The sequence below is a fragment of the Anabrus simplex genome, chromosome 2 (genome assembly GCF_040414725.1).
Source record: "Anabrus simplex isolate iqAnaSimp1 chromosome 2, ASM4041472v1, whole genome shotgun sequence".
NCBI classification, from domain to species: domain Eukaryota; kingdom Metazoa; phylum Arthropoda; class Insecta; order Orthoptera; family Tettigoniidae; genus Anabrus; species Anabrus simplex.
This window is the reverse complement of record NC_090266.1, coordinates 1,145,337,560-1,145,362,482: the sequence shown is the minus strand read 5'-3', so window position 1 is coordinate 1,145,362,482 and position 24,923 is coordinate 1,145,337,560. Positions and strand designations below refer to the sequence as shown.

The window sequence follows — 24,923 nt, the reverse complement described above, 5'->3', positions numbered from 1 at the left end:
AATAAGATCTTGCACTTTCAAACAGCTTTTCTTAAATGTGAAAAAACTGTCACAGTAGGCTGCCAACGGTAGTGCTTATGAGTGTGATGACGGTCTCTTCGAGCAGCTGCTAAGTTCTTTAAAGTTTTTCGAAGTTCCTTGATTTTTAAATCAGAAATATTTAGAACTAAAGTAATTAGCATGTGGATAATTCGCTTTGCGGTTAATTCACGGGTCTTGGAGAGTTACTTTTTGAAGTATTAATTCTTACACCCACTAATTATCATGCCGAGTAAAATTATCTCTGCCTAGTTTAAAAGAATTTTAATGCGATGCGTAGGGGCTGCCTGGCCGAGGCGGTAAAGGCGTGCTTGGTTCGCCCGGAAGGACGTGGGTTCGAATCCCCGCCAGGAAGTCGTAAAATTTAAGAAACGAGATTTCCACTTCGGGAGGTGCATATGGCCCTGATGTTCACTCAGCCTACACCAAAAATGAGTACCAGGTTAATTCCTGGGGGCAAAGGCGGCCAGGCTTAGAGCTAACCCCTCTACCCCATCACGTGCCGCAATTAAAGGTGGAAGCCTTTACCTTCCACTCCTCCAAGGGCCTTCATGGCTTGTATGGAGGTGACTGTCTTTGTTTTTAATGCGATGCGTGGAGACGAAATCATCGATATTTGAGGAGACTGGACTTTGTTTCACTACGATGTAGCACTATGCCTATATGCACACTGCTGCCAGAATGGTGCAAACTTGGAAATATTCAAGCATGTTGCTGCACGTGGCACAGCACAGATTACCGTAATCTTGGAAGCAGAGACAATGAAAGAGGAATGCACTCGGAATTTACCCTCCCCTTCCCCACAGCCCAAGGTCGCTGAACTGTAAGCCAAGTGAAGGGAAGGTGTGCCGGCAGCAAGTGTATTGTAGGCTACTGTACTTGGGAACTGTCAACGGAGTGCGGAAGTCTTTTCAAAGTTTTGAATAAGTAGTAAGAGTTTTCAATATGAGTGGTCGAAAAATGAAATATAAAAGGTTAACCGTCAGTGAAAACTGAAAATTATAGAAAGACTGGAGAAAGGCGGGGCGTCATCAAAGTTAGCCTGCGAGTTTGGTGTGGGTGAAACAACAGTGAGAGACATGAAGAAGCAAACGGAAACCCTCATCAAATTTTCTGCTAATTGTGATCATTCATCGTCTCGGAAATCAATGAGAACATCGGACTATGCAAGTCTAGACGAAGCCATGATACGGTGGTTTAATCAAAAATGAGCAGAATGTATTCATGTGCCCGGCCCAATGTGTGCTGAGCAAGCAAAACATTTTCACGATGCTCTTGGCTTGGAAAGCGATTTTAAAGCATCTTCTGGCCGGCTTATGTGGTTTAAGAAACGCTACAGAATACGAGAAATTGCTATTCACGGAGAGCGCCTCAGCGCAGACACGGGTGCTACTGTACAGTTCGCACAGGAATTTCAAACATTCATTGAAAAAGAACAGCTTGACCTTAGACAACTTTAAAATGCAGACACGAAACAGGGTTGTATTGGAAATGTTTACCATCCCGAACATTAGTGATGCAACAAGAATAGCAAGCCCCAGACCGCAAAACACCCGAGGAAAGAATAACCATTATGGCGTGTGCTAACGCAAGTGGTGATCATAAATTAAAATTATTAGCGATAAGGAAATCCAGAAAACTCCGCTGTTTTAAACAAGAGAATGAACCTTTGCAGTACTACAATCAAAAGGCAACGTGGATGGACAAAGACATTTAAGGACTGGTTTCACAATCATTTTGTGAAACAAGTGACGGCCTACCTAATTAAGCAGTCACTGCCAATCAAAGCAGCGCTCTTGACTGACAATGCGCCTTCTCATCCACACGAAAGTGAACTTAAAGAAGGTTATATTTACGTGAAATACCTTCCCCCTAATGTAACTTCTATTCTGCAACCTATGGACCAAGGCATTATTGCTGCTTTAAAGAAGAACTACAGGTCATATCTGTTACAACAATTGGTTGAGGAAGGCATCGATATTCCAACATTTTGGAAGGACTTCGGTTTGTTGGATGTTCTTCATGCAGGAAGAATTTTAACGCAAGTTTTTACTGTATCATCCTATGTGGACAATTTTAATTTTAATGTCAACGATATTCTTAAGTGCTGTGCTCAAAACAGTTCTGAATTCTTCACCATTTTAAATGACATATTCGGTTATCCGAATTATTTTAATGTGTTACTTTGTCCTTGTCCTTGTAGCTTTTTCTCAAAAGTTTTTATGGCTGATGATGTCTACAAGGTAGACGAAACATGTCCCGATATAATTAAAAATCATGTAAATATTTAGTTAATAAAGAATCTTAGTATTGTAAAGGTGGAACATTTGACCTAACCTTCAACGTATAAGTGAGGCCTGTAAAACATGTAAATGGTTCTAGGACTCCGTTTTAATCGTTATTTGTCCATCCATCAATCTCACTGTCACTACCATCACTGGCATCTTCACTCGTATTATTGTCGCCGTCAACAGACTTGTCTGAACTAAATGTCGCACTTTCACTTCTGCGCGTATATTTTGATGTTGACGGACACACATCTTCACAATCACTAATACTCACATTTTTGCAATCAATAGGGACATCAGATAAACTATCACTATGCAATTCTCCAAATATTATATCATCGTTCAAGCTGTCTTTGCTACGGCGCCCTATGGTGAGACCTGACAATACACTCAGTGACGCGGTACTGAGTGTTATGAAACCACACTTCCTGTGAAGAAAGCATAGTCAAGGAAAGAATATACCTATCTACATTCCAATCAACAAGGACTTTAGTTTGTAAACAAAATGAAATATTTCGATTAACAAATGGCGGAGAGGATAAAATCACACAAGAATGAAGCAATGTGAGAAAACGTTAATTTGCGTAGCTGGTCGCCCGCGCACCAATACAAAACTACGTTAATTAACGTAGCCCGTCAATGATGTATTAAAACAAAAATCACCACCACCAGAACCATGTTAATGAATACTGTCATTCTTAATTGCAAGCTAACTGCATTAGCTTTAAGGCAACTTGAATCAATCTCGCTTACTATACTACCATCCTGGGAGAACATGCATCTTAAATACTTGAAATTATCTACCTGTTCAAGCCTGGCATCCCCAACCTGATATTCAATTTTCCTGGATTTCTTACCTACTGACATCAATTTAGTCTTGGATAGGTTAATTTTCATACCATACTCACTGCACCTATTATCGAGTTCCAAGATAGTGGACTGCAGGGTTTTTGGCACAATCTGCCATGAAGACTAAGTCGTCAGCGTAGGCCAAACAGCTTATCACATTTTCTCCTAACTGAATCCCTCCCTGCCACTTAATACCTTTCAGGAGATGATCTATGTAAACTATGAACAGCAAAGGTGAAAGATTACAGCCTTGTCTAACCCCTGTAAGCACCCTGAACCAGGAACTCATTCTACCGTCCATTCTCACTACAGCCTAGTTGTCCACATAAATACCTTTGATTGATTTTAATAATCTACCCTTAATTCCATAGTCCTCCAGTATGGCAAACATTTTTCCCCTTCAATACTCAGTCATATGCCTTCTCTAGACCTGTGAAACATAAAAATAACTCTCTATTTCTCTCACAGCATTATACAATTACCTGGCACATACTGAAAATTTGACGCTGACAACCCCTCTGTGGTCTGAAACAACACTGGTTTTCATAGAACTTCCTCTCAAGCACTGATCGCACCCTTCCTTTGGAAAAGCTCAGTGGAACATCTTGCCTAGTGTACTCGTCAAAGAGATACCTCGATAGCTGTTGCAATACTTCACGTTCCCTTGCTTATATATACGTCCAATCAGAAGGTACGTTACTAATATTCCATGCTACCCTTATTACGCTATGAAGCCATCTCATCCCTCACTTCCCACCATCTCTCACTATTTGAGGTGTAATTTCATCTATTCCTGCTATTTTACGACAATGGAGCTAATTTACCATCCTTTCCACTTCCTCAAGCGTAATTTCACCAGCACTGTTGACCTTCCCATGAGCTTGGTTGTATGCAACGTCACCAGAAAGATTTCCTTGTATGTCGAGAAGATTTTCAAAATATTCCTTCCATCTGTCCAGAGATTCCCTGGGATCTATTATGAGTTCACCTGATTTACCCAAAACACTATTCATTTCCTTTTCCCCTCCCTTTCTAAGATTCTTTATCACAGTCCAGAAATATTTCCCTGCTCTTTGATCTAGCCTTTCCACGTTACTACCAAAATCTCCCCACGAATTCGTAAAATTCAATAACTACTGTATTTGTTTCGCTCTGTTTCTTTCATCATCGACTTCCTCTCAAGCACTGATCGCACCCTCCCTTTGGAAAAGCCCAGTGGAACATCTTGCCTAGTGTACTCGTCAAAGAGATCCACCTCCACTCTGGTAAATACTGGACCTGTGTTCACTGGAAAACACTGGAAAATCCTTGTCTGGAGTCATTCCTTATACGCCTTCTCTTTATGTTTATAAGCTGCCCTCACTTTATTCTTCCACCAAGTAGCTTTCTTTTTCCACCTTTATACAGTTGTTCCTAGGCATTCCCTTACTGTTTCTAGTACAGCATCCCTGAATGCCATCCATTCTCCTTTTACATCCTGCTTACCGTCCATTATTTGGGACTTTTCACTTATCATATCCATGTACTTCTGTCTAATTTCCTCATCCTGGAGATTTTCTACACTTACTTGTCTACAGATAGATTTCACTTTCTCTATCCTAGGCATAGCCTACGGCCATAGCCGTGTTGAAACACCGGATCCCGTGAGATCTCCCAAGTTAAGCAACATCGGGCGTGGTCAAGATACGGATGGGTTGCCACGCGCTGTTGGTGGGGGTAAGGGAATGGAGGAGTGGAAAGGAACTGGCCACCCTACCGCACATAAACTTCAGCTCAGGCACACCTCTGCGGAAGTTCGGACCTGCCTTCGGGCAGAATACACCCTTACCTTATCCTAGGCATAGGGATACTTAGTTCTCTACAGATCAGACAGTGGTCCGTATCATCAAAAAATCCCCAGAAAAAGTCAGTTAAGATATAGTCTATTATGGATCTGGTACTCCTACCCTCCCATGTGAAGCGGTGAATAGCCTTATGCTTAAACAATGTATTTGTAACTGCTAAACGCATACTAGCACAGAAGTCCAGCAAACACTTCCCATTCCTATTAACTGCCATATCTTCCACACATTTACCATTCACCTTCTCATATCCATCAGTTATATTTCCAACTTTTGCATTGAAATCACCCATTAGCACATCTTTTCTGTTGACCCCGACTATGATATCACTCAGGGCTTCGTAAAACTTGTGAACTTCTTCCTCATCTGCACCCTCACATGGTGAATACGCTGAGACAATTCTCGTCCTAATTCTTCCAATTGCCAAATCTACCTACATCATTTGGTCATTTATGTGTAACAGAAACTATGTTGCATGTAATAGTATTCCTGATGAACAGTTCTACCCCCACACTCCGCCCTTCCCTTTTTAACACCTGCCAAAAACCCTTTAAAATCTCTTCCTCATTGTCTCCCCTTACCCGAATGTCATGAACTCTTAACACATCTACACGCTTCCTCTTTGCCAACTCAGTCAGTTCTAATTTCTTTCTTCCACTAATATCGATAGGTCCCCATAGAATTCCATTTCGTTCGCCAATTTATTTCCAAGGAGTCCCTCACCTGTCAAATGGGAGTGGAACTCTTTTTTTTTTTTTTTTTTTTTTTTTTTGCTAGGGGCTTTACGTCGCACCGACACAGATAGGTCTTATGGCGACGATGGGATAGGAAAGGCCTAGGAGTTGGAAGCGGCCGTGGCCTTAATTAAGGTACAGCCCCAGCATTTGCCTGGTGTGAAAATGGGAAACCACGGAAAACCATCTTCAGGGCTGCCGATAGTGGGATTCGAACCTACTATCTCCCGGATGCAAGCTCACAGCCGCGCACCTTTACGCGCACGGCCAACTCGCCCGGTGGAGTGGAACTCTAGTTACTCCCATAGTCCAATGCTTGCTTAAAAGGTTCTGAGCATGCCGGGGGAGAATTCTGTTAAGCAGGATGCTACTCATACTTCACTTCGTATAAGTGAGGATCTCTCCTCACTTCAGTTTCCTTACAGTACTGAAGGAATTTTGCTGGTGTGAAAATGGGTAACCATCTTCAGGACTACCAACAATGGGATTTGAGCCCACCATTTCCCAAATGCACACTTACAGCATCGCGACCCAAACCACACAGACAACTAGCTCGGTAACAATATTTCATTCGTAAATTTCTACCACAAACAGATTAACAACAAAAGGCGGTCCTATCACTTAACACTCCCTCTCCTTGCTCGTTATAATATAACCAGGTCAAATATGAAGTAAGATAAACCTTTTGTTTAATTTCTCTGAACAGCAGAATGAAAGATAGTATTTGGTCCATTAATAGTTTAGGTAAGATGGTAAGCACAGAGATAAGGCTTATTATTAACTTTAATTTTTATTATTACCTACTTGTGCATAATTAGGCACATTACTTTATAGTTTAATGCAAAAAAAATATGTTAGCTCCTTATTACATGAAGCATAATTTAAATGGTCTCATCTCTGATTCCTATAATTGAAGGAAAAAGAGAAATAACGAGGATTGCTGTATTTTAATAGAAGTATGCTGATTTATCGACAGGCTGACAAGCAGAATAATAGCTCAGCCTGTAAAATGGATGGATAATGCAGGATACTGAAGTTATAAGTTGAGGTTCAAATCCCAATCACAACCTTTTTTGTGTGTTCAACATTATTATTATTATTATTATTATTATTATTATTATTATTATATTTGTTTGGCATTACAAGCTGTCACGTGAATATCTCACTACAGTGAATTAATGACTGCTGACTATATTTTTACAGCAGCAGAAACATATATTTTCATATATATTTCACTTGTATGAAGGCTTTGTGTTTCGATTACTGCTTGAAGTCTGCAGGAAACAAACATCGCACACCATACACTCTTGAAAACCTCCCAAACATCAAGGGCTATATACCAAAGATCATCTTGGGATCCTGAGGGATGGGGTGGTGGTGGTGATTATTGTTTGAAGAGGAAGTACAACTAGGCAACCATCCGCTCTATAACATTAATCAGAGGAAAAAATTGGAAGGGATCCGACACTTCGGAAAATGACAGTATCAGCCAAAGTAAGACAGGGGCCACGAAGTGCGTGAAAATGAAAGACTCCCTAGGATTCGCAAACCTAGTACCGTTGGGATCGAAAAGAACAAGTTGACCAAGGGAGGTCGAATAGGACAGATGAAAGAGAGGAGCCTGACACAAGTAAGTGGAAACAATGCCAGGACTCAGCTAAGAGCCCTGTGGTCGCCAACCGACGCTCCAAAGTTCAGAGCCCCTGGGGCCCCTTTAGTTGCCTCTTACGACAAGCAGGGGATACCATGAGTGTTATTCCACTGCCCCCACCCACAGGGGGTAACTAAGGGGTGGGGGTCAGGTCAGTTCTTCTTCATGACGCGCTTTGTATCAGCCCACATATTTTCGACTGGGCTGAGATCTGGGGCACAAGAAAGCCAGTCTACAAGACAGATATTGTCCTGTTCAGTGGACAATATCTGGACCATATTTCTCTTACACATGCTTCTACATGAAGCTGAAAAATATGTAACGATTGTTGCACTGTTTCACTCAAAGGCAAAATTTGGACAATGCAAAAGACGGTTGTTTAAGATGAGTACAGCAGTGCCTAAAAGAGCGCAGTATGAAATGGAAAATGTAATTTTCTTAACAAATCCAGCTTGGGATTCAAACACAGATGTGTAGAACAGTCTGCAAGAATATTAATAATAATAATAATAATAATAATAATAATAATAATAATGTTATTTGCTTTATGTCCCGCTAATTACTTTTATCTTTACGGATCTTGGAGACGCTGAGGTACCGGAATTTAGTCCCACAGGAGTTTTTATTACGTGCCAGTAAATCTACCAACACGAGGCTGACGTATTTAAGTACCTTCAAATACCACCGGACTGAGCCAGGATCGAACCTGCCAAGTTGGGGTCAGAAGGCCAACGCCTCAACCGTGCGAGCCACTCAGTCCAGCTCGGCAAGAATCTTACCCATGAAAACACATGCGTGACCTTCAGCGATTATAGGTTGCTGATGTGCAGCTACTTAAACAAACTAACCCAAGTATTCACAAGCATTTATGAAAGGGTATTGGCCCAATATCGAGCCTGCCACATATATAATTCTAACATAATGTCTCCCCACCACTCTGTGAGTTACAGCACCTATAGAGGAGGATCAAATGACTGCATCTGGAGCAGATGAGCCCTACTAGGTTACTGCCAGGACAACTAGAAGATGGATTCAGCGGAAACAGGAAATACCAGTAGATGTGTCGGTAGTGCATTGTGGCGTGTTTCAACACCAACCCAGGATGAGGAGCTGGTGAACCTATCATGTCAGAATCTGTTTCCAAAAGCAGTGAAATTAAAACACAATACTGGGCATCCTGGGTCCATGGATACTGTTCAGAACTCTGTTACACTGCTGGCTTCCAGGATATAAATGCAGCCAGTAAGTCTAAGTTCTCCAATAAACATCAACCCTACAGCCTTGCATCTGCTGAGGAAAATATCAATTGTGACTGAGAAAATGTTATTTTCTAAAAAAAAAAAAAAAAAAAAAAAAAAAAAAAAAAAAAAAAAAAAAAAAAAAATTATAAATAAATGTTTTCCAGTGAACACAGGTCCAGTATTTACCAGAATGGAGGTGGATGTACACCCACGGACTTTGAATGCTTCACAGGATACAAGGTCGGCTAGATGCAGCCCAATAAATTCACATTATGAGTAATATTATGGTCCTCTGAGTGTGGCAACTATATCTACAGGGATTAACTCACTTTCAACAGGACAGACGGTTCACCAAACAGGACGAAATCAATCTTATAGACTGCCTTCCTTGTGCCCCAGATCTCAGCCCAACCGAAAATTGTGTGGGCTGATACAAACCATATCTCATGAGGGAGAACTAATGATGATGATGATCCTAATGGTACGAAATGAGACGAAACTTAATGCCAAATTAAAAGTCCAAAATACTCCACTGACCAGAATTCAAACTGTGAGGATGAAGAATAAATGGATGAATATCATTTTAAAACAATCAGTGGATCCAACCCGCAATGCCTCAGATTCACAGAAACTGACATAAAACAATAGTATTACTGAGCAAGGGACCGCTTCTATAGCACAATACTGAATCGATGATGCTTGTAGTCTAAAGGGGTCCAAAATCCAAGTCATTGGCCTCTTATAATGGTACTAATCACAAGGAAAGTAGAACCATGTATTCGTCATGTTGCGGTAGTAATCAAAAGTAGCGCAGGCTCACAGTATTCCACACATTATGGTACTACTCGCAGGTAATGAAATTCGCACATGTTCAATAACATAGACCTATGGCGTTCATCACATAAGTGTACTAACCACAGGGACTCATACTATCCCGTGGTGTTCCTCATATAGCGGGTACTAATCACAGGCAAGCCAGAACCATGGTGTTCAAATAGTTGTTCTAATTACAGGTACTGTAAAAGTTGACAACACACACTGTTGCCACTAACCACAGACTCATTTTGTACCTAATATAGCGGTACTACACGCAAGTAAAAGTGACCCATGGTGTTCCCCGCGTGGTGGTACTAATTACAAGTAGTCTCATGTTTCTAATTCGATCATCCCTTGGTCGCCGCTTTTAGTCGCCTCTTATGACAGTCAGGGGATACTGTGGGTGTATTCTTCGTCTGCATCCCCTACCCACAGGGGGTAGAGAGAAAGAAAAAATAAGAAAAGAGAATGGATCCATCACTTCGAAGAATGAAGTAACGGATGAAGAAAAGCAAGGGCCACTTAGGGCGTGAAAATGAAAGACCCCCTAGGCCTCGAATGCTCTAATACAGTCGGGTTCGGAAAAGAACAAGAGTTGACCAAGGGAGGTCGGACAGGACAGATGAAAGTGAGGAGCATGGCACAAGTGGAGGCAATGCAATTACTCAGCTAAGGGCCCCGTGGTCACCAAATCACGCTCCCAAGTTGACAACCCCTGGGGCCCCTTTTAATCACCTCTTACAAAAGGCAGGGGATACCGTGAGTGTATTCTTCGTCTGCGTCCCCCACCCACAGGGGGTTGAGGGAGAACTGACCTGACCCTGGGTGACCTTTGGGATCCAGCCCTTGATGCTTGGGTGGAAGTTCCTGAGAACGAGCAGTATATTGCTTGACTCGCAGCTTCCATTCCTCACAGACTTCAAGAAGTAGCCCAACAGAAAGCAAAGGCCTTCATATGTCCCCATGAGTTTCTAGACGAGCTTGTGGGGAGGCCCAGATTCCACACGAAAACATATTTCTGGCTGCTGAAAAAATATTGCCAGCCTTCGTTAGCACAGTATGGTGGCATAGTCTGACTGCCTCCATTCGTCAGTGCTCATGCCAGGCATGTGAAAGAAGTCTGGGTCCACCATTAAGGCTTTTCCTTACCTGTCCTGGACGTGTATATCATATGCTGAGGTTGAAACTCAATGCCAGCTCATTAATAAAGAAATCTGTACCTGCTAGCAAATATGTTAGCCCGATTCACGTAGTTTTGGATAACTGGAGTGTTCTTTTAATGTCTCAGGTAGCTTTCGGTGATTCTGGTCTTTTCAAATTTGCAGAGGTGAGATGTGCCCGTATTTTTCTTATAGCATAGCAGGCTACTGGAGCAATCTTTATGTGAAAGGGCCGAAATGCTGTTTGAAGAGAGAATTTCTCCCAGATTACTCGTGTCAAGTATAGCCTTGGTTCCTGCAATGCACTTTTCCTCTATGTGCTTCATGAATCTTTTCCCTGTAATTTGCAAAGTCAATCCCAGACATTTGAAGGAGGTCACCATTTCCAAATGTATGCTGCCACAGGTGAAGACATCCATTCTTGAGATACTCCCACCTCTTCTGAGCTTGATTTTACTGGTATTTGTATCCAACCCATTCTTTTAGCAACCATCTGTGTATCCTGTCTAGTCCATTCTGCAGATCCGATATTCTTTTTGATAATCCGTGTGATGTCACCCACGTAGAGAAATATTGTACTTTCACTGGACACTACCCTAGTGATAAGATCATAAGTTAGAACACTGAATATCAAAAGACTGGGAGGATACCTCCCTTGGAGGACACCATTCGTTTGAGTGATGTGTTCAGAGTGGGTCACACCGTTACTAGCAGTTAGCTTATTTTAACTATGTATGTTTTCTAGGACTTGCCAAAGAGGGTTCCTTCAACCTAGAATGTATGATAGCTTTTTCATTAGAATGGTTCTGTTGACTCCATCAAAAGCATTAGTGTAGTCTATGAAAACTGCATATATGTGGCCTCCAACTGTTGCTGTAGCATTCCAAATGATGGCAAGAACTTTCTTAATTGCCTGGATAGTGGTCCTTAAAACTATGAAACAATGTTCTGCAGGAATGAATAGCATTACTTGAGATAGGATGTGATTCAATATTATCTTAGATAGTACATTAAAGGGTGCACATTCAAGCGCAATCCTATGATATGCACCTGGTACATATCTTGGTCCCTTGCCCTTGTATAATATCTGTCCAGATTCTCTTCATTTTACGGCTATCTTTCTATGACGAATACATTCGTTGAAGATAGCTGTCCAAATTTCAATTGCTGTTGGTAGCAATTCTTTTAACAGTTCATTGGTTAAAGAGTCTGGTCGTGGTGCTTTGCACTGCTCAGTCCTTAGAAAAGTGTAACCTAATTCCTCAGCAGTTATGGGAGCTATGTCATCCTGAGTTGTGAAGAAGTTCTGCTGTACAATCATCTGAGTCTTTTAAGGCATGTTGGAAAAATGTTCTTCCCAATTTTCAATAGGCATTTGAGATCTGACTTTGTTTCTGCTCGGTTCTAGGAGCAGTTTCAGCTTCTCATACAAAGTATAATTTCAAGTTCTTTCTTTTGAACATACTGAGGTCGTTTCTCTCAGAGTAGGATTTTATATTTCCTTCTCTGTTCAAGCTATTCTGCCAAATTTCTTTTGAAGTGAAATATTCACCACCTGTGGAGTTTCTCTAGAGTAGATTTCCTCTAAGAATAAAATTCTCTGTCGAAACAGGGGTTTACCTTTCCTCCTCGGTGGTCTCTTTCCACCAGATTTCAGTAGGGCTTCTTGGAGTGAATCCAGAGCCTTACTGGCATTGCCAATCTGAACATAAGATGTTACTTAATCTCAATTAACCCAATGAGTGCTGCACCCGCCTATAGACGGGCTGACACGGCCGGTCCATCAGTGCTATGCACGTCTATAGACGAAGCGCGAGAATTTTAATTTTTTTGAGTTTCCCGGTTCACTTTCGAGTGCGTATTTGATCTCTGACATGTTCTGCCATCTGTTGGGCATTATGTAGAACTAACTAATCAGAGATTATAGCTTTTCAGAATCTATGATTGACAATATTGATACACCCAACATACAGCCGTGATTTAGCACCTTGGCTTGGACGTGTCAGACCACATTTCTACCGTGCAGGCGTACATGCCCTCCCCCACAAAACTATAGCCCTGATAGGCCTTGGCCAACCAAGCGACCGCTGCTCAGCCCAAAGGTGTTCATTCCTAAGTGGCGTAGCACAGTTGAAAGGGATGGAGTTTATGTAAAGAAGTAACACTGTGTGCCTAAAGGATGTAGTAATCATAAACTGTAAAATTATCGAAGATGTAGAATACACTAGTAAAAGAAATTTTGGCGCATTAGTTTTGGAGAGACTCAAGTACTTCATCTGTATTAGAAAATGTTATTAGTTTAAGTTTTCTTGGACAAATAATCATACAGGGAAGACTTATAAAATAAATCACTATTAAACAAAAGGAAATTTAATAAAATACAGAATACACCAACAGATTACGAGGTGATGCATGGTCAGAACAACAAAGCTTCTCAGCTATTACTCTTAGCTTTCTAGACAGGAAATGCCACATCAGCATCAGGTTGAATGGACCCTGGACCAGCTCTCAGATTTGTATTTTAATGTATTGCAGCTACTGCTAATGTGGTGCAGCCCTTATAAGGCAGACCCTCTAAAAGTGTGGGCAGCATATGCCGTGTACGCGATACTGCAAGACAGAATTGTGTGCAGAGTATGAGTTGCAAGGATGTTGGAGAGAGCACAAAAATCCAGTCCCTGAGTCAAGGAAATTGACCACTTTATATAAAAAAGGTTCCTACTACAAATTTGAATTTAGTCAGATCTTGCATCAAAATTTTCATTGCTTCCAGAGAATGAACATCCCTTTTGAATTATCTCACTTTCCTATTTTAAGTCTGTATTGTTTTTCAGATGTGTAATACTGAACTGTCAACTCACATGGGAACAATTACACCTGGATAAGAAACTTAGGCTTGAAACATCCTTGACATGCAAACATTGGTCAATAGTCTGTCACTCAGAAATCCATGCCCAAACAGAATAAAAATGACTTAGTACACAATCCTGTATTGACTTCCAATTGAGCTGAACATAGCGCATTAAAATATCACATGCCCTCTCAGCCCAGTTGCACAATACAGCATCAATAGTGTAACAGAAAATCTGAACGAACGCAAAAATCAGCATCAAACTTTGTACACATCTTTTGCAATAACATATTTCTTAGAGTTTTAAGTTTCCATTATTTAAACTACTATTACATACTTTCTCGTTGCTTTATGTACCTTGCAGATTGCCAACATTTCAAATACACTGACTGACAGAGCAAATGCAACACCAAGAAGGAGTAGGCAGAACTTTATGCCAATTGCAGGGTAGACTGACGTCACTGAGGTATGCTCATGATGTAAAATGCGCCGCTGTGCTGCGCACGTAGCGAATGATAAATGGGACACGGCGTTGGCGAATGGCCCACTTCGTACCGTGATTTCTCAGCCGACAGTCATTGTAGAACGTGTTGTCGTGTGCCACAGGACACGTGTATAGCTAAGAATGCCAGGCCGCCGTCAACGGAGGCATTTCCAGCAGACAGACGACTTTACGAGGGGTATGGTGATCGGGCTGAGAAGGGCAGGTTGGTCGTTTCGTCAAATCGCAGCCGATACCCATAGGGATGTGTCCACGGTGCAGCGCCTGTGGTGAAGATGGTTGGCGCAGGGACATGTGGCACGTGCGAGGGGTCCAGGCGCAGCCCGAGTGACGTCAGCACGCGAGGATCGGCGCATCCGCTGCCAAGCGGTGGCAGCCCCGCACGCCACGTCAACCGCCATTCTTCAGCATGTGCAAGACACCCTGGCTGTTCCAATATCGACCAGAACAATTTCCCGTCGATTGGTTGAAGGAGGCCTGCACTCCCGGCGTCCGCTCAGACGACTACCATTGACTCCACAGCATAGACGTGCACGCCTGGCATGGTGCCGGGCTAGAGCGACTTGGATGACGGAATGGCGGAACGTCGTGTTCTCCGATGAGTCACGCTTCTGTTCTGTCAGTGATAGTCACCGCAGACGAGTGTGGCGTCGGCGTGGAGAAAGGTCAAATCCGGCAGTAACTGTGGAGCGCCCTACCGCTAGACAACGCGGCATCATGGTTTGGGGCGCTATTGCGTATGATTCCACGTCACCTCTACTGCGTATTCAAGGCACGTTAAATGCCCACCGCTACGTGCAGCATGTGCTGCGGCCGGTGGCACTCCCGTACCTTCAGGGGCTGCCCAATGCTCTGTTTCAGCAGGATAATGCCCGCCCACACACTGCTCGCATCTCCCAACAGGCTCTACGAGGTGTACAGATGCTTCCTTGGCCAGCGTACTCTCCGGATCTCTCACCAATCGAACACGTGTGGGATCTCATTGGACGCCGTTTGCAAACTCTGCCCCAGCCTCGTACGGACGACCAACTGTGGCAAATGGTTGACAGAGAATGGAGAACCATCCCTCAGGACACCATCCGCACTCTTATTGACTCTGTACCTCGACGTGTTTCTGCGTGCATCGCCGCTCGCGGTGGTCCTACATCCTACTGAGTCGATGCCGTGCTCATTGTGTAACCTGCATATCGGTTTGAAATAAACATCAATTATTCGTCCGTGCCGTCTCTGTTTTTTCCCCAACTTTCATCCCTTTCGAACCACTCCTTCTTGGTGTTGCATTTGCTCTGTCAGTCAGTGTACATTTCAGTACCGGTAATCTTAATCAAGGCTATTAATGTACCCCCAATTGAACCAAGGTAATCAGTCTCCCCAAGCAACTAAAATCAACTGGTCTCTATGCCTTGCGTTATACTGCAACTCCATCTCTGTGCTTATCGGGGATATCTTTGGAACATCCAGAATATGTCTCTCGCCTGGTGGTCAGAAGGGAATTTTCTGATCTCAAGTTACAGGATAGTAACTGGGAGTCAAAAAGTTAAGAAAAATAGAAATGATAGAACTTTGTAATAGTAGGTACAGAATCAACTCCTTAAGATCTTACATACCTGAAAACTCCTGATCAAACAAAATCGTTTATCAGTTATTTTCAAAAGCCGGGCAACTATGTCAACTCTAGAAAATGCTTCACGCAATGGCTGTATGCCACCCTTCTCGTACACCTGCAACAAAAATATTTACAATGGATTATTCACACAAGAGCTTATTTCCAAGAATCATGCATGAAGTCTAGAAATGTATACACTGTAATTCTATGGTCCTGTCAGCAAGTAACACAACAGTGAGATAAATTCTGCAAGTTCTTATGGAAAGACATAGGTAACGTTAATATAATCAGTCTTGGTTCTTGTCTGTCTGTTAGGTCATCAGCCCAGATGCTGGCTGGGTCCTCAAATAGCACCACCAAAGGCTATGCAGTTATAAGAAAACGATATTTAGTTATGTAGTTGCTCTGAGCACCTTCTGGTATCGACTGTAGGACACTAAGGGTGTCCCCTCTCAGAGCTACGAAGAGGGCTAGCTGCAGCTTTGTCCCTTTTGCTCCAACGGTTAGCAGAATAAGCTGCCTAAAATTGCTGCAGGTATGTATGCCAGTCGAATGAACTCAGTACTGGCTGATTTCAGAGAATAGTCCACTGAAGTAGGAAAAAGTAAAGTTTAAAATAAAACTCACAATATGTTTTTATGATAGATAAAACATGACATTTTATTAATTTTATGATATGAATTAATTTATTGATGTCTTTCAGTTTTTAATTGTGTGCTTAATTGAACCTTTATGTAGAGGCTAAATTCATTTGATATCTCTCAATAGTTTTAGGAATTCCTGTTTATTATGATGGAAAGTTATGAAAATAATTATAGTAAATGTTAATTCTAATGCTCTTTTTCTTTGCAGTAAAGTACTTATTTAGGTTATTAACAGTTTATATAAGGTGTAATAAAACGATGACTTTACTGCTGCAGGCAGCGTAAACACGCAACGAGAAAGGTATAAAAGTTCCTGTAGACGAAAAGTGTGCACTCAATTTGAATAAAACTTAGTATGCAAAGCCAATACTGCACCCCCATTCAAGCTGCTATATCATTCATTTAAAATTTTAAATGGATTCATATGAAGCTGATAGTAAAATACGTCATGTTTACAGCGTTCTTGTGAGCAGGCGACTGGGAAGTTCCCCGCTGCCGCAACACACTGGCGACAGGAATTGGTTTCTGCATCACACTCGCTTGTAAAGGACGTATTTTAGAATAGCAATCGGTGTTCGCAATGAGGCGGTATTTAATAATGCAGCTTATTCACAAGGAACGTTGTAAATGGTATTGCGAGAAGAAAGATGACACCTGCCCAGTTACACGTACGCCGCCAACAGGTACGAGAATCGGTGAAGAAACACAGAGCTCAAAAAACTTCAGGGCTTATCAACAGTTACTTCCGGTTCTACAAGTCCAACAAAATCATCAACATTGATTGCAGAGCCGAGTACGCCAACGTCTGGTTATAATGCAAAGAAACATTGGGAAAAGCTGTAAAGCGGTCAGAACGCGCTTTACCAGTGAGTCCGCAGAAAGAAAACCTGGCAAGTTGTTGCTGCACTGAGTGTAAAATTTTGTGTAAGTTCATCTACCTCCAGCAAGCGCAGGAAGTCTTCACTTCCAAATCAAGAAGTTCTTATATTTTGCAATCCGGATGATATTAGTTGGCCATCTTCTCGAGCAAGAAATTTTATCTCCGTAAAGGACAGTTCTGGAGAAAATTTTTACAAGACAAACGAGTCATGTGCGTCACAATGCAATACATATACGAAGATTTTAAACAAGAATACCCACATCACGCAAAAGGGTCGGTCTTCTTTTTGTGGATTTCGACCAAAGTACATTTCTGTGCACTACCAGGAACACATGATATTCATTATGTGGAGCCATTCAAAAATATATACTTCAGGCAAGAAAATACTACCACACCTCTCTACATCCAAACTACAAGCAGATGACAAAAATCCACCCCCGTCATACAGCTTTTGAAATGGGTGACTTCGTACTTGGAAAATACAGTGGAAAGAAACATTCAAAATATTATGTTTGTACCATAACTAGTAATGGTGATATTTATTCTGTAACCAATTTTAGCAAGTGCAACAATGAAGCTGAACTGTTTTGTGAACCACCGATGAAAGATTAGCACTTTTTAAATGTAAGTGAAATCGAAAGAAAATTAGCGGCGACTAGTGGGAAACTGTATTTTGATGAGTCTATACCAGAAGCAGAATGAACAAAAAAATTGCATTTTATTATATTTTTTTCCGACCAAGCTTTCATTCAAACTGATGGCTACTTATGCGTAGAATGTTCAGTTGTTTTAAATATTTTTGTTCATTTAACATTCACTGTTATTAGTGTTAAATAAATGTGTCATAATTCATAAAAACACTTTAAGTAGGCCACATGTCAATACCAGTATCTGTAGTTACATACCTTATTATTATTATTATTATTATTATTATTATTATTATTGTGAGGAGGAATGAAGCTTGTAGTAATATGTGACCAATAATCTCAGTATCATAAGCCACGGGACCTCATTTTTTACACGAAATCCGAACCACCAGACGAGACTTTCACCTCAAAAATCACACATGCATTAATCGGGACTCGAATCAGTCCGTCTTCATGGTTCCAAGCAGCTTGACCGCTGCTCCATCACACCCTTTCTTTATTATTATTTACTACGATATTAAATATGTAGTGATCGTATTTGCTGCGGAGTTTAAGATTTATTAGCCCTCATGCCATGTTGCCATAGCACTGATTCGCGAGTAATCCCGCAATGCTGTCAAGTAAACATGCGACGATCGCCTTTAACTATATTACGCAGACATTATGCAACTTACACATTTGTTTTTTTTTTTTGCAAAATGTACCTTTGTCCTTCTTGGAAACAATACCTTGACACTATCAATAAAAGTTGCCACAATTCGCAGAATTTAGAGAAAATGTAAAAGTATGTAAAATCCAACGTGCCTTCCATGTAAACACCGATCACTACATTTAAAATTTTATAAAATTGCATACATCAGGTTTACAACAATGAAATTTGTGGAGGTTGTTAAGTATCATCTGGACGTTATTATGCATAAATCTCAATTTGTTTAGACGGTAAGTTTCATATATACAACCTGTGACAGTAAAGTTTGGTGAATGAAGGCAGAACGGTCAATCCGTCAACACTGGCGACACACAACACTGCACCTGCGTAGCAGCAGGTTTTGACCACCTGCTCCCAACGTTGTTCAGTTGAGCATCGTGTGTGTGCCATGTAAGACCTGTTTGACACAGTGCGTGCTTAGTGCGTTGGTTCTGAACTGTGAACAGGAACATGAATGACCAAAAGATCAATGTACAGTTTTGTTTTAAGCTTGGCAAGACACAGAAAGAAATGCATGCGATGCTAGTACGTGCTTATGAATATCAAGCACTGCCCTTGAAGTGTGTGTACAAGTGGTTTGCCCGTTTTCGAGGAGGCCGGGAAAGTGTTTCTGAAAACCCCCTTAGCGGAAGACCGGCGACTGCTGTCAGTGACAAAAACATTAAGAAGGCTAGGACATTAATCACGAATGATCAGTGATTAAATGTGCACGATAGCAGATGAACCGCACATTAACCGTGAATCCATGCGACAAATCATTACCCAGAAGTTAGGGAAGAGGAAAACATGTTCTCGTCTTGTGCCACATCACTTGACTGACGATCAGAAGCAGGTATGTTTAGAGGCTTCACAGGATTTTGTCAAAACGGCGGACGTAACACCAAATTTCTTGAACTGTATTGTCACTAAGGATGAAACCTGGCGTCTCAGGGACGACCCTGAAACGAAACGGCAAAGCATGGAATGGCGTTCTCTGGGATCCCCTCGTCGGAAAAAGGTCAGAACCGATGCTCATCACCTTTTTCGACAGTCAAGGCATTATCCACTAGGAATTTCTACCCGAGGAAAATATGTTGAATGCTGCACGGTACATTTAATGGTTGACCCGTTACATGAAATGTCTACGCAGGGTACAAGCCCAGTACGCACAATAAAGTTCATAGCTTTTTGTCCATGACAACGGTCGCCCACACACAGCCAATATCGTCAAACAGTTTATGGCAAAAAAGGGGGAGGTGCAACTTGAACAGACCCCATACTCGCCACATCTCAATCCTCAAGACTTCTTCCTATTCCCACGACTCAAACTCTCTTTGAAAGGAAAGAAATTTGACGACATTCCTGACATCCAACGAAACGTGATGAGGCTTTTGAACACCACCCCAAAGGAAGCCTTCCTGCAAAGTTTCCAGGACATGTATCACCGATCTCAGCGTGCATAGTTATGGGAGGGGACTATTTCGAAGGACAGTAAGGTCACAGTCGTGCATTGTTCACCTATATTGATAGTACATGACTATTCACAGAACTTTATTGCCACAGGCTGAATGTTAAAAAGAAACATAGAAATATAAACATGCGACGCCTGGCATTGGCCTACTACAGACATTGGCCCCTTTGCACTGGTCCTGTCTCATACAGTATCACGTAGCTGGGTGACTTCCTTCTGCAGATCCTGGCAAATAGTATTAAACTTTTGGTCAACTACATCTATTTTCTTGTCAACTGTGCCTATCTTTTCATCAGTTTCCTCCTAAATCGCTTGTTGTTCTGTGTTCATTCTTTCATCATGTTCTTACATTTTTGCTATTTCTACCTGCAGAACATGCTGCATCTTATGGTGACCCTCATCAAACTTACGCCGTCCATCTTCCATGTTATTCTTGCCTTCTTTTATCCTCTCTGGCCTCATTTTCTGCCCTTGTTCCACACTCTTCTGGCCTCCTTCCATTTTTCATCTGGCCTTGTTTAATCTTCTCCTCCATCATCTTCTGGATTACATCATCATTATTTTGAAGAGGGCATTTAACAGACCCTGTAGTTTTGTGTGGCTTCTGTCTCAACGGCATGCAGAAAATTATCACAAGCTGAAACCAAGAGATTCATATGTGTGAGTATTCACTGTCCACGGATGTTCTGGAATGCTCCCAACAGTGGTCAAAACCTGTAGTATCTAGTCCGCTTTATTATAATTATTATTATTGTTACAGAAATATCGTGGATCACAGAGGTGTAAGAAGGTGCCAGGGTGAATGGATGGACAAGGAAATGACCAGAGCATAAGTTAAAGCACTAAATTTGGAAACTGTATTTGTTTCCTTCTTTTTTTCTTTTAACTTTAAAAATCTGATAAAAAGGCGATCTGAATAAACAGTAACAATATAATAATGAACTCCTCAGCTCCAATAACGGTGACTTAAAGTCCAAAAACAGGTACAGAACTCGAGAGAATTATCAACGCAATAACATACAAGCAATGTGCATTATAGCACTGAAACAAGTACACTATTATAAGAACATGTTTGCTCCACTAACTTATATAGCCTAGGAGTCTGAGCTCCAAATTTAATACAGTCCAGCCACTCAGAGGCATGAGTTTTTAATAGCGCCCTTACAACCTGTAGGTTGTTCTTAACAGAAGTATTTACACATCTTTGCCCTGATGTGGGCTTATTTATCACTCGACAGTTTATTACACCCTGGTCTATAAACAATAACAAAGTAAACAGGGGCAATAAGTGCACATACTAAATGGCCTTAATGTAAAAAGAAAAAGTTTAACGTGATTGGCCAGGAACAAAAGGTTATGAGACAAGACACTTGCACTCCTCCTACAATATTTTAAAACCCTAAGTGGGCTTATGGCCCAAAGATACAGAGGCTAAGACTATTCTATGCCGGGGAGACTAAATGAGAAACCTTAAATTCCAAAAGAGTGTTAAGAATTTTAGATAATTAGAAACTTTAAGTCACCTCACAACAAGCTGAATAGGAATCAACAGAGGATAATCACTTTTTGTTCCCATAGTTTATGCGTTTCCCAGTTGGGATTTGAACAGAGTCCTCAGACTTGCCAGACATCTACATTTAAACCTTGAAATTAGAATTTTACATGAATAAAAGAAGTCTGAAACCTTCCCCTCAAGCTATCTGCCAGAGCTATCACATGTTAAGAAAATTCTGCCATTATCTTGAGTTGCTGGGCCTTCCGCACGCCAAACTGCTGTCCCTGTCCCCAAAGAACTCGCTGCACTCACTAAACTGGAGTAAAGATTATGACGACACAGCCCTAACTTGCCCAGCTTTTATAGTATTTCGAGGGAAATATACCAGAACTCTTTACAGAAAGGCTGGATGCCTGCACACACCCCCAAATTTAATTGGCTAGAGAAAATATTCCAAAAATTCCTGACTGATGGGTAACTATAGAAGAAGGAAGCAGTATGAGTGTTGACAACATTGATACATGAACAAAACAATCTTCAAAAACTAAAGTTATCCAACTTTATTCAACTTTCCCTTAAGCACAGTTTACCTGCACGGAGAAATGGTACCCCCGCGGTACAGACCTCCATCCCCTAAGGTTTTATCACAGTGTGAACAGCTTTGAAATCTTGAATCTTACAATACATAAATTTTAGGAGAAAACACGTATATGTTAGAGAATATCTTGAAAGAGAGTATGTTCTAATTTGTTTTTGTTTTTTCTAAGTAAAATAATCTTGATGTCGTTTGCAAAGTCTGTGCTGTTGCGCCCAGAGTTGGCGGCATGAGCGGCCACCACTGCCAATGTCAGGATGGGGTCACCCGGACCCCATACCCTGAGATAAAATCCCGCTGTATATTGTGGGGAGCAGCCAAGGCGAAAACTTGACTGGAAAAAACTTGTGTGACACATGGAGGACTGAGTTAAAGGCTAATGACAACCATGTAAGGTGGTGTCCCGATGAGAGTGATCTTTGTGGTGGAAAGCAATAAGGGCAGATCGCAGATTACGATTAAACCGCTTGGCTAGAGATGGCTGTGGTTAGTACGCAGACGTCGTGATATGTGAAATACGAGATCAAAACAGAACTTACAAAATAAATTGGAGGTGAACGCCTTAGCGTTACCAGAAACAATATATTGACAGGGTCCAAAAGATGCGAAAATAGTACTGAGACAAGAAACAGTGGACTGAACAATGGCAAACCTAGTCAGAAACAGTCAAGAAAAGGGTGTGAAACCATCCACATACAGAAGAATGAATTTATTCCCATTCCCTTTAGATTGAGGGAAGGGTCCGACGTAATCGATGTACAATCGCTCGATAGGGTGAGATGCATGGTGTGCTGACAATAGCCCTAGCTTAGTAGACAACGTGGGCTTGCTAATCAAACAAGACTTACATGCTTTAACCAGCTCCCCAATCTCGCCGTCTATACTCTTTCAGATAAACATTTCCCTTACCTCCTCTCTAGTTTTGAAGATGCCCTGGTGTCTCCCTAATGGGGTCTCATGGTAATACTTGAAAATCATTGGCACTAGAACAGCCAGAACCACATTTTTTATCTTCTGATCGTGCCTCGAAGGGCAACACAGAATCCCATTCTTCAAAACATAAGGGACAACATGTTCCCCAGAAGAAAGGGTTTCCATAATAGGAGCCAGTACTGTATCTTCACGTTAGTATTTCGCTATATCATGAAATAGCATAGGGGCATCAGTCAAAATGGCACTTATACTAGGAGATGTGGAAATAGAAGGTGAAGGACTTTGCTCCGGATCAACAGAGTCAGAACTGCCAGAAAACATTTCGCTTAATCCATCTGCGACCAAATTCTCAGATCCCCGAATGTCTCGCACGTCAAACTGAAACACAGAAATCCGAACTGCCCGTCGGGCGATTCATCCGGTACAATGGGGCCTAACCAAAAGCCAGCTCAGAGCTCGTTTTTCGGTCTCTAATTCAAACTTAACACGCTCAAGGTAAAGAAGGAATTTTTCTAAGGCAAATAGGATGGCCAGTCCTTCTAACTCGTATATAGAATAGATGGCCTCTTGAGGTGACAAAGTTCTAGATACACAGGCAATTGGCCACCTTCTGAGTTCCGATTCCTGAAGAAGAACCACAGTGACCGCAGATGAAGAGGCGTCTACGTGTACAATGAACTTCTTGGAGAAATCTGGCATAGCCAAGACCGGGGCATTACAGAGAGCTAATTTCAGATCCTCGAACGCTGCTTGCTGCGACAGCCCCCATTCAAACTAAGCGCCTTTCCTGCGGAGAAAGTTTAGTGGTGCCACCCTATTAGCAAAGTTGGGGATGAATTTCCTAAAGAAATTCACCATGCCAACGAATCTAGCAACCCCTTGAAATTACGGACTGCATGCGTTCTGGAATGATCGACTAAAACTCCATCAGGGGGACACAATGTGCCCCAAGAACAACATAGATCGTTTAGCAAAAGAAACCTTCGACAACTTACCCGTCAATCCAGCTTTACGAAGGCGTTTTCGAGCTTCCTCTAGATGAGCTAAATGTTCTTCAAAGGTCTCAAGGAAAACAAAATCATCTAGATAACTGTACAGATATTCAAATTTAATATCGGAGAATACCCTATCTAGCAGCCTAGTCAGATCCGCCGTGCCTGTGGGTAGCCCGAAAGACACGCAGTTGTATGCATACAGATTCCAGTCGGTAGCGAAAGCAGTCAGATGTTTTGATTCTTCCACCAGAGGTATCTGATTATAGGCTTGGTTAAGAACTTGGCCTTATGAAACCAAGAAAAACATGAACGCAAGCCAGGAAGGGGCACTGATTGTACAACAATCTAACGATTTAACGCCCTGTAATCAATTACTAGCCTGAAGCCGCCTTGAGGTTTTGGTAATAGAAAAATGGGAGAAGAATACGCTGACTTGGAGGGTCGAATGATATTATCCCTCAACATTTGGTCTATAAATTCCTTAAGGGCCTTCATTTTCAGCGGAAATAACCTGTAGGCAGGAAATCTTACGGGGATCAAATCCGTAACCTAAATCTTATATTCAATTAAGTCAGTCACACCTAGATTTTCCGAAAACACATCGGAATTGACCGACACAATTTATGAAAGCTACCTTTTTTTTTTTTTTTTTTTACGTCACACTGACACAGATAGGTCTTATAGCGACGATGGGACAGGAAAGGCCTAGGAATGGGAAGGAAGCGGCCGTGGCCTTAATTAAGGTACAGCCCCAGTATTTGCCTGGTGTGAAAATCAGAAACCACGGAAAACCATCTTCAGAGCTGCCGACAGTGGTGTTCGAACCCACTATCTCCCGAATGTTAGCTCACAACAGCACGGCCCTAACCGCACAGCCAACTCGCCCAGTAAACAAATGCAACCAGCCTGACCCTCAGGTAGATGCCTAAGGTCTAATGACATCTCGCTCCGGGTAGGCAAAATAATAGATGATACAGAATTACATGTCAAAAAGATA

The 24,923-nt window shown here is 41.8% G+C and overlaps 1 protein-coding gene across 1 annotated transcript in view; it reads right to left on the bottom strand.

Moving 5' to 3' along the window:
- Pat1 (Protein interacting with APP tail-1) overlaps window positions 1–24,923 on the bottom strand; it is a 249,915-nt gene that overhangs the window by 209,954 nt on the left and 15,038 nt on the right. Inside the window, exon 2 of the mRNA XM_067139744.2 lies at window positions 15,580–15,693. Within this exon, the coding sequence (XP_066995845.1) occupies window positions 15,580–15,693 (114 nt within the window). The remainder of the gene's footprint in view (window positions 1–15,579; window positions 15,694–24,923) is intronic.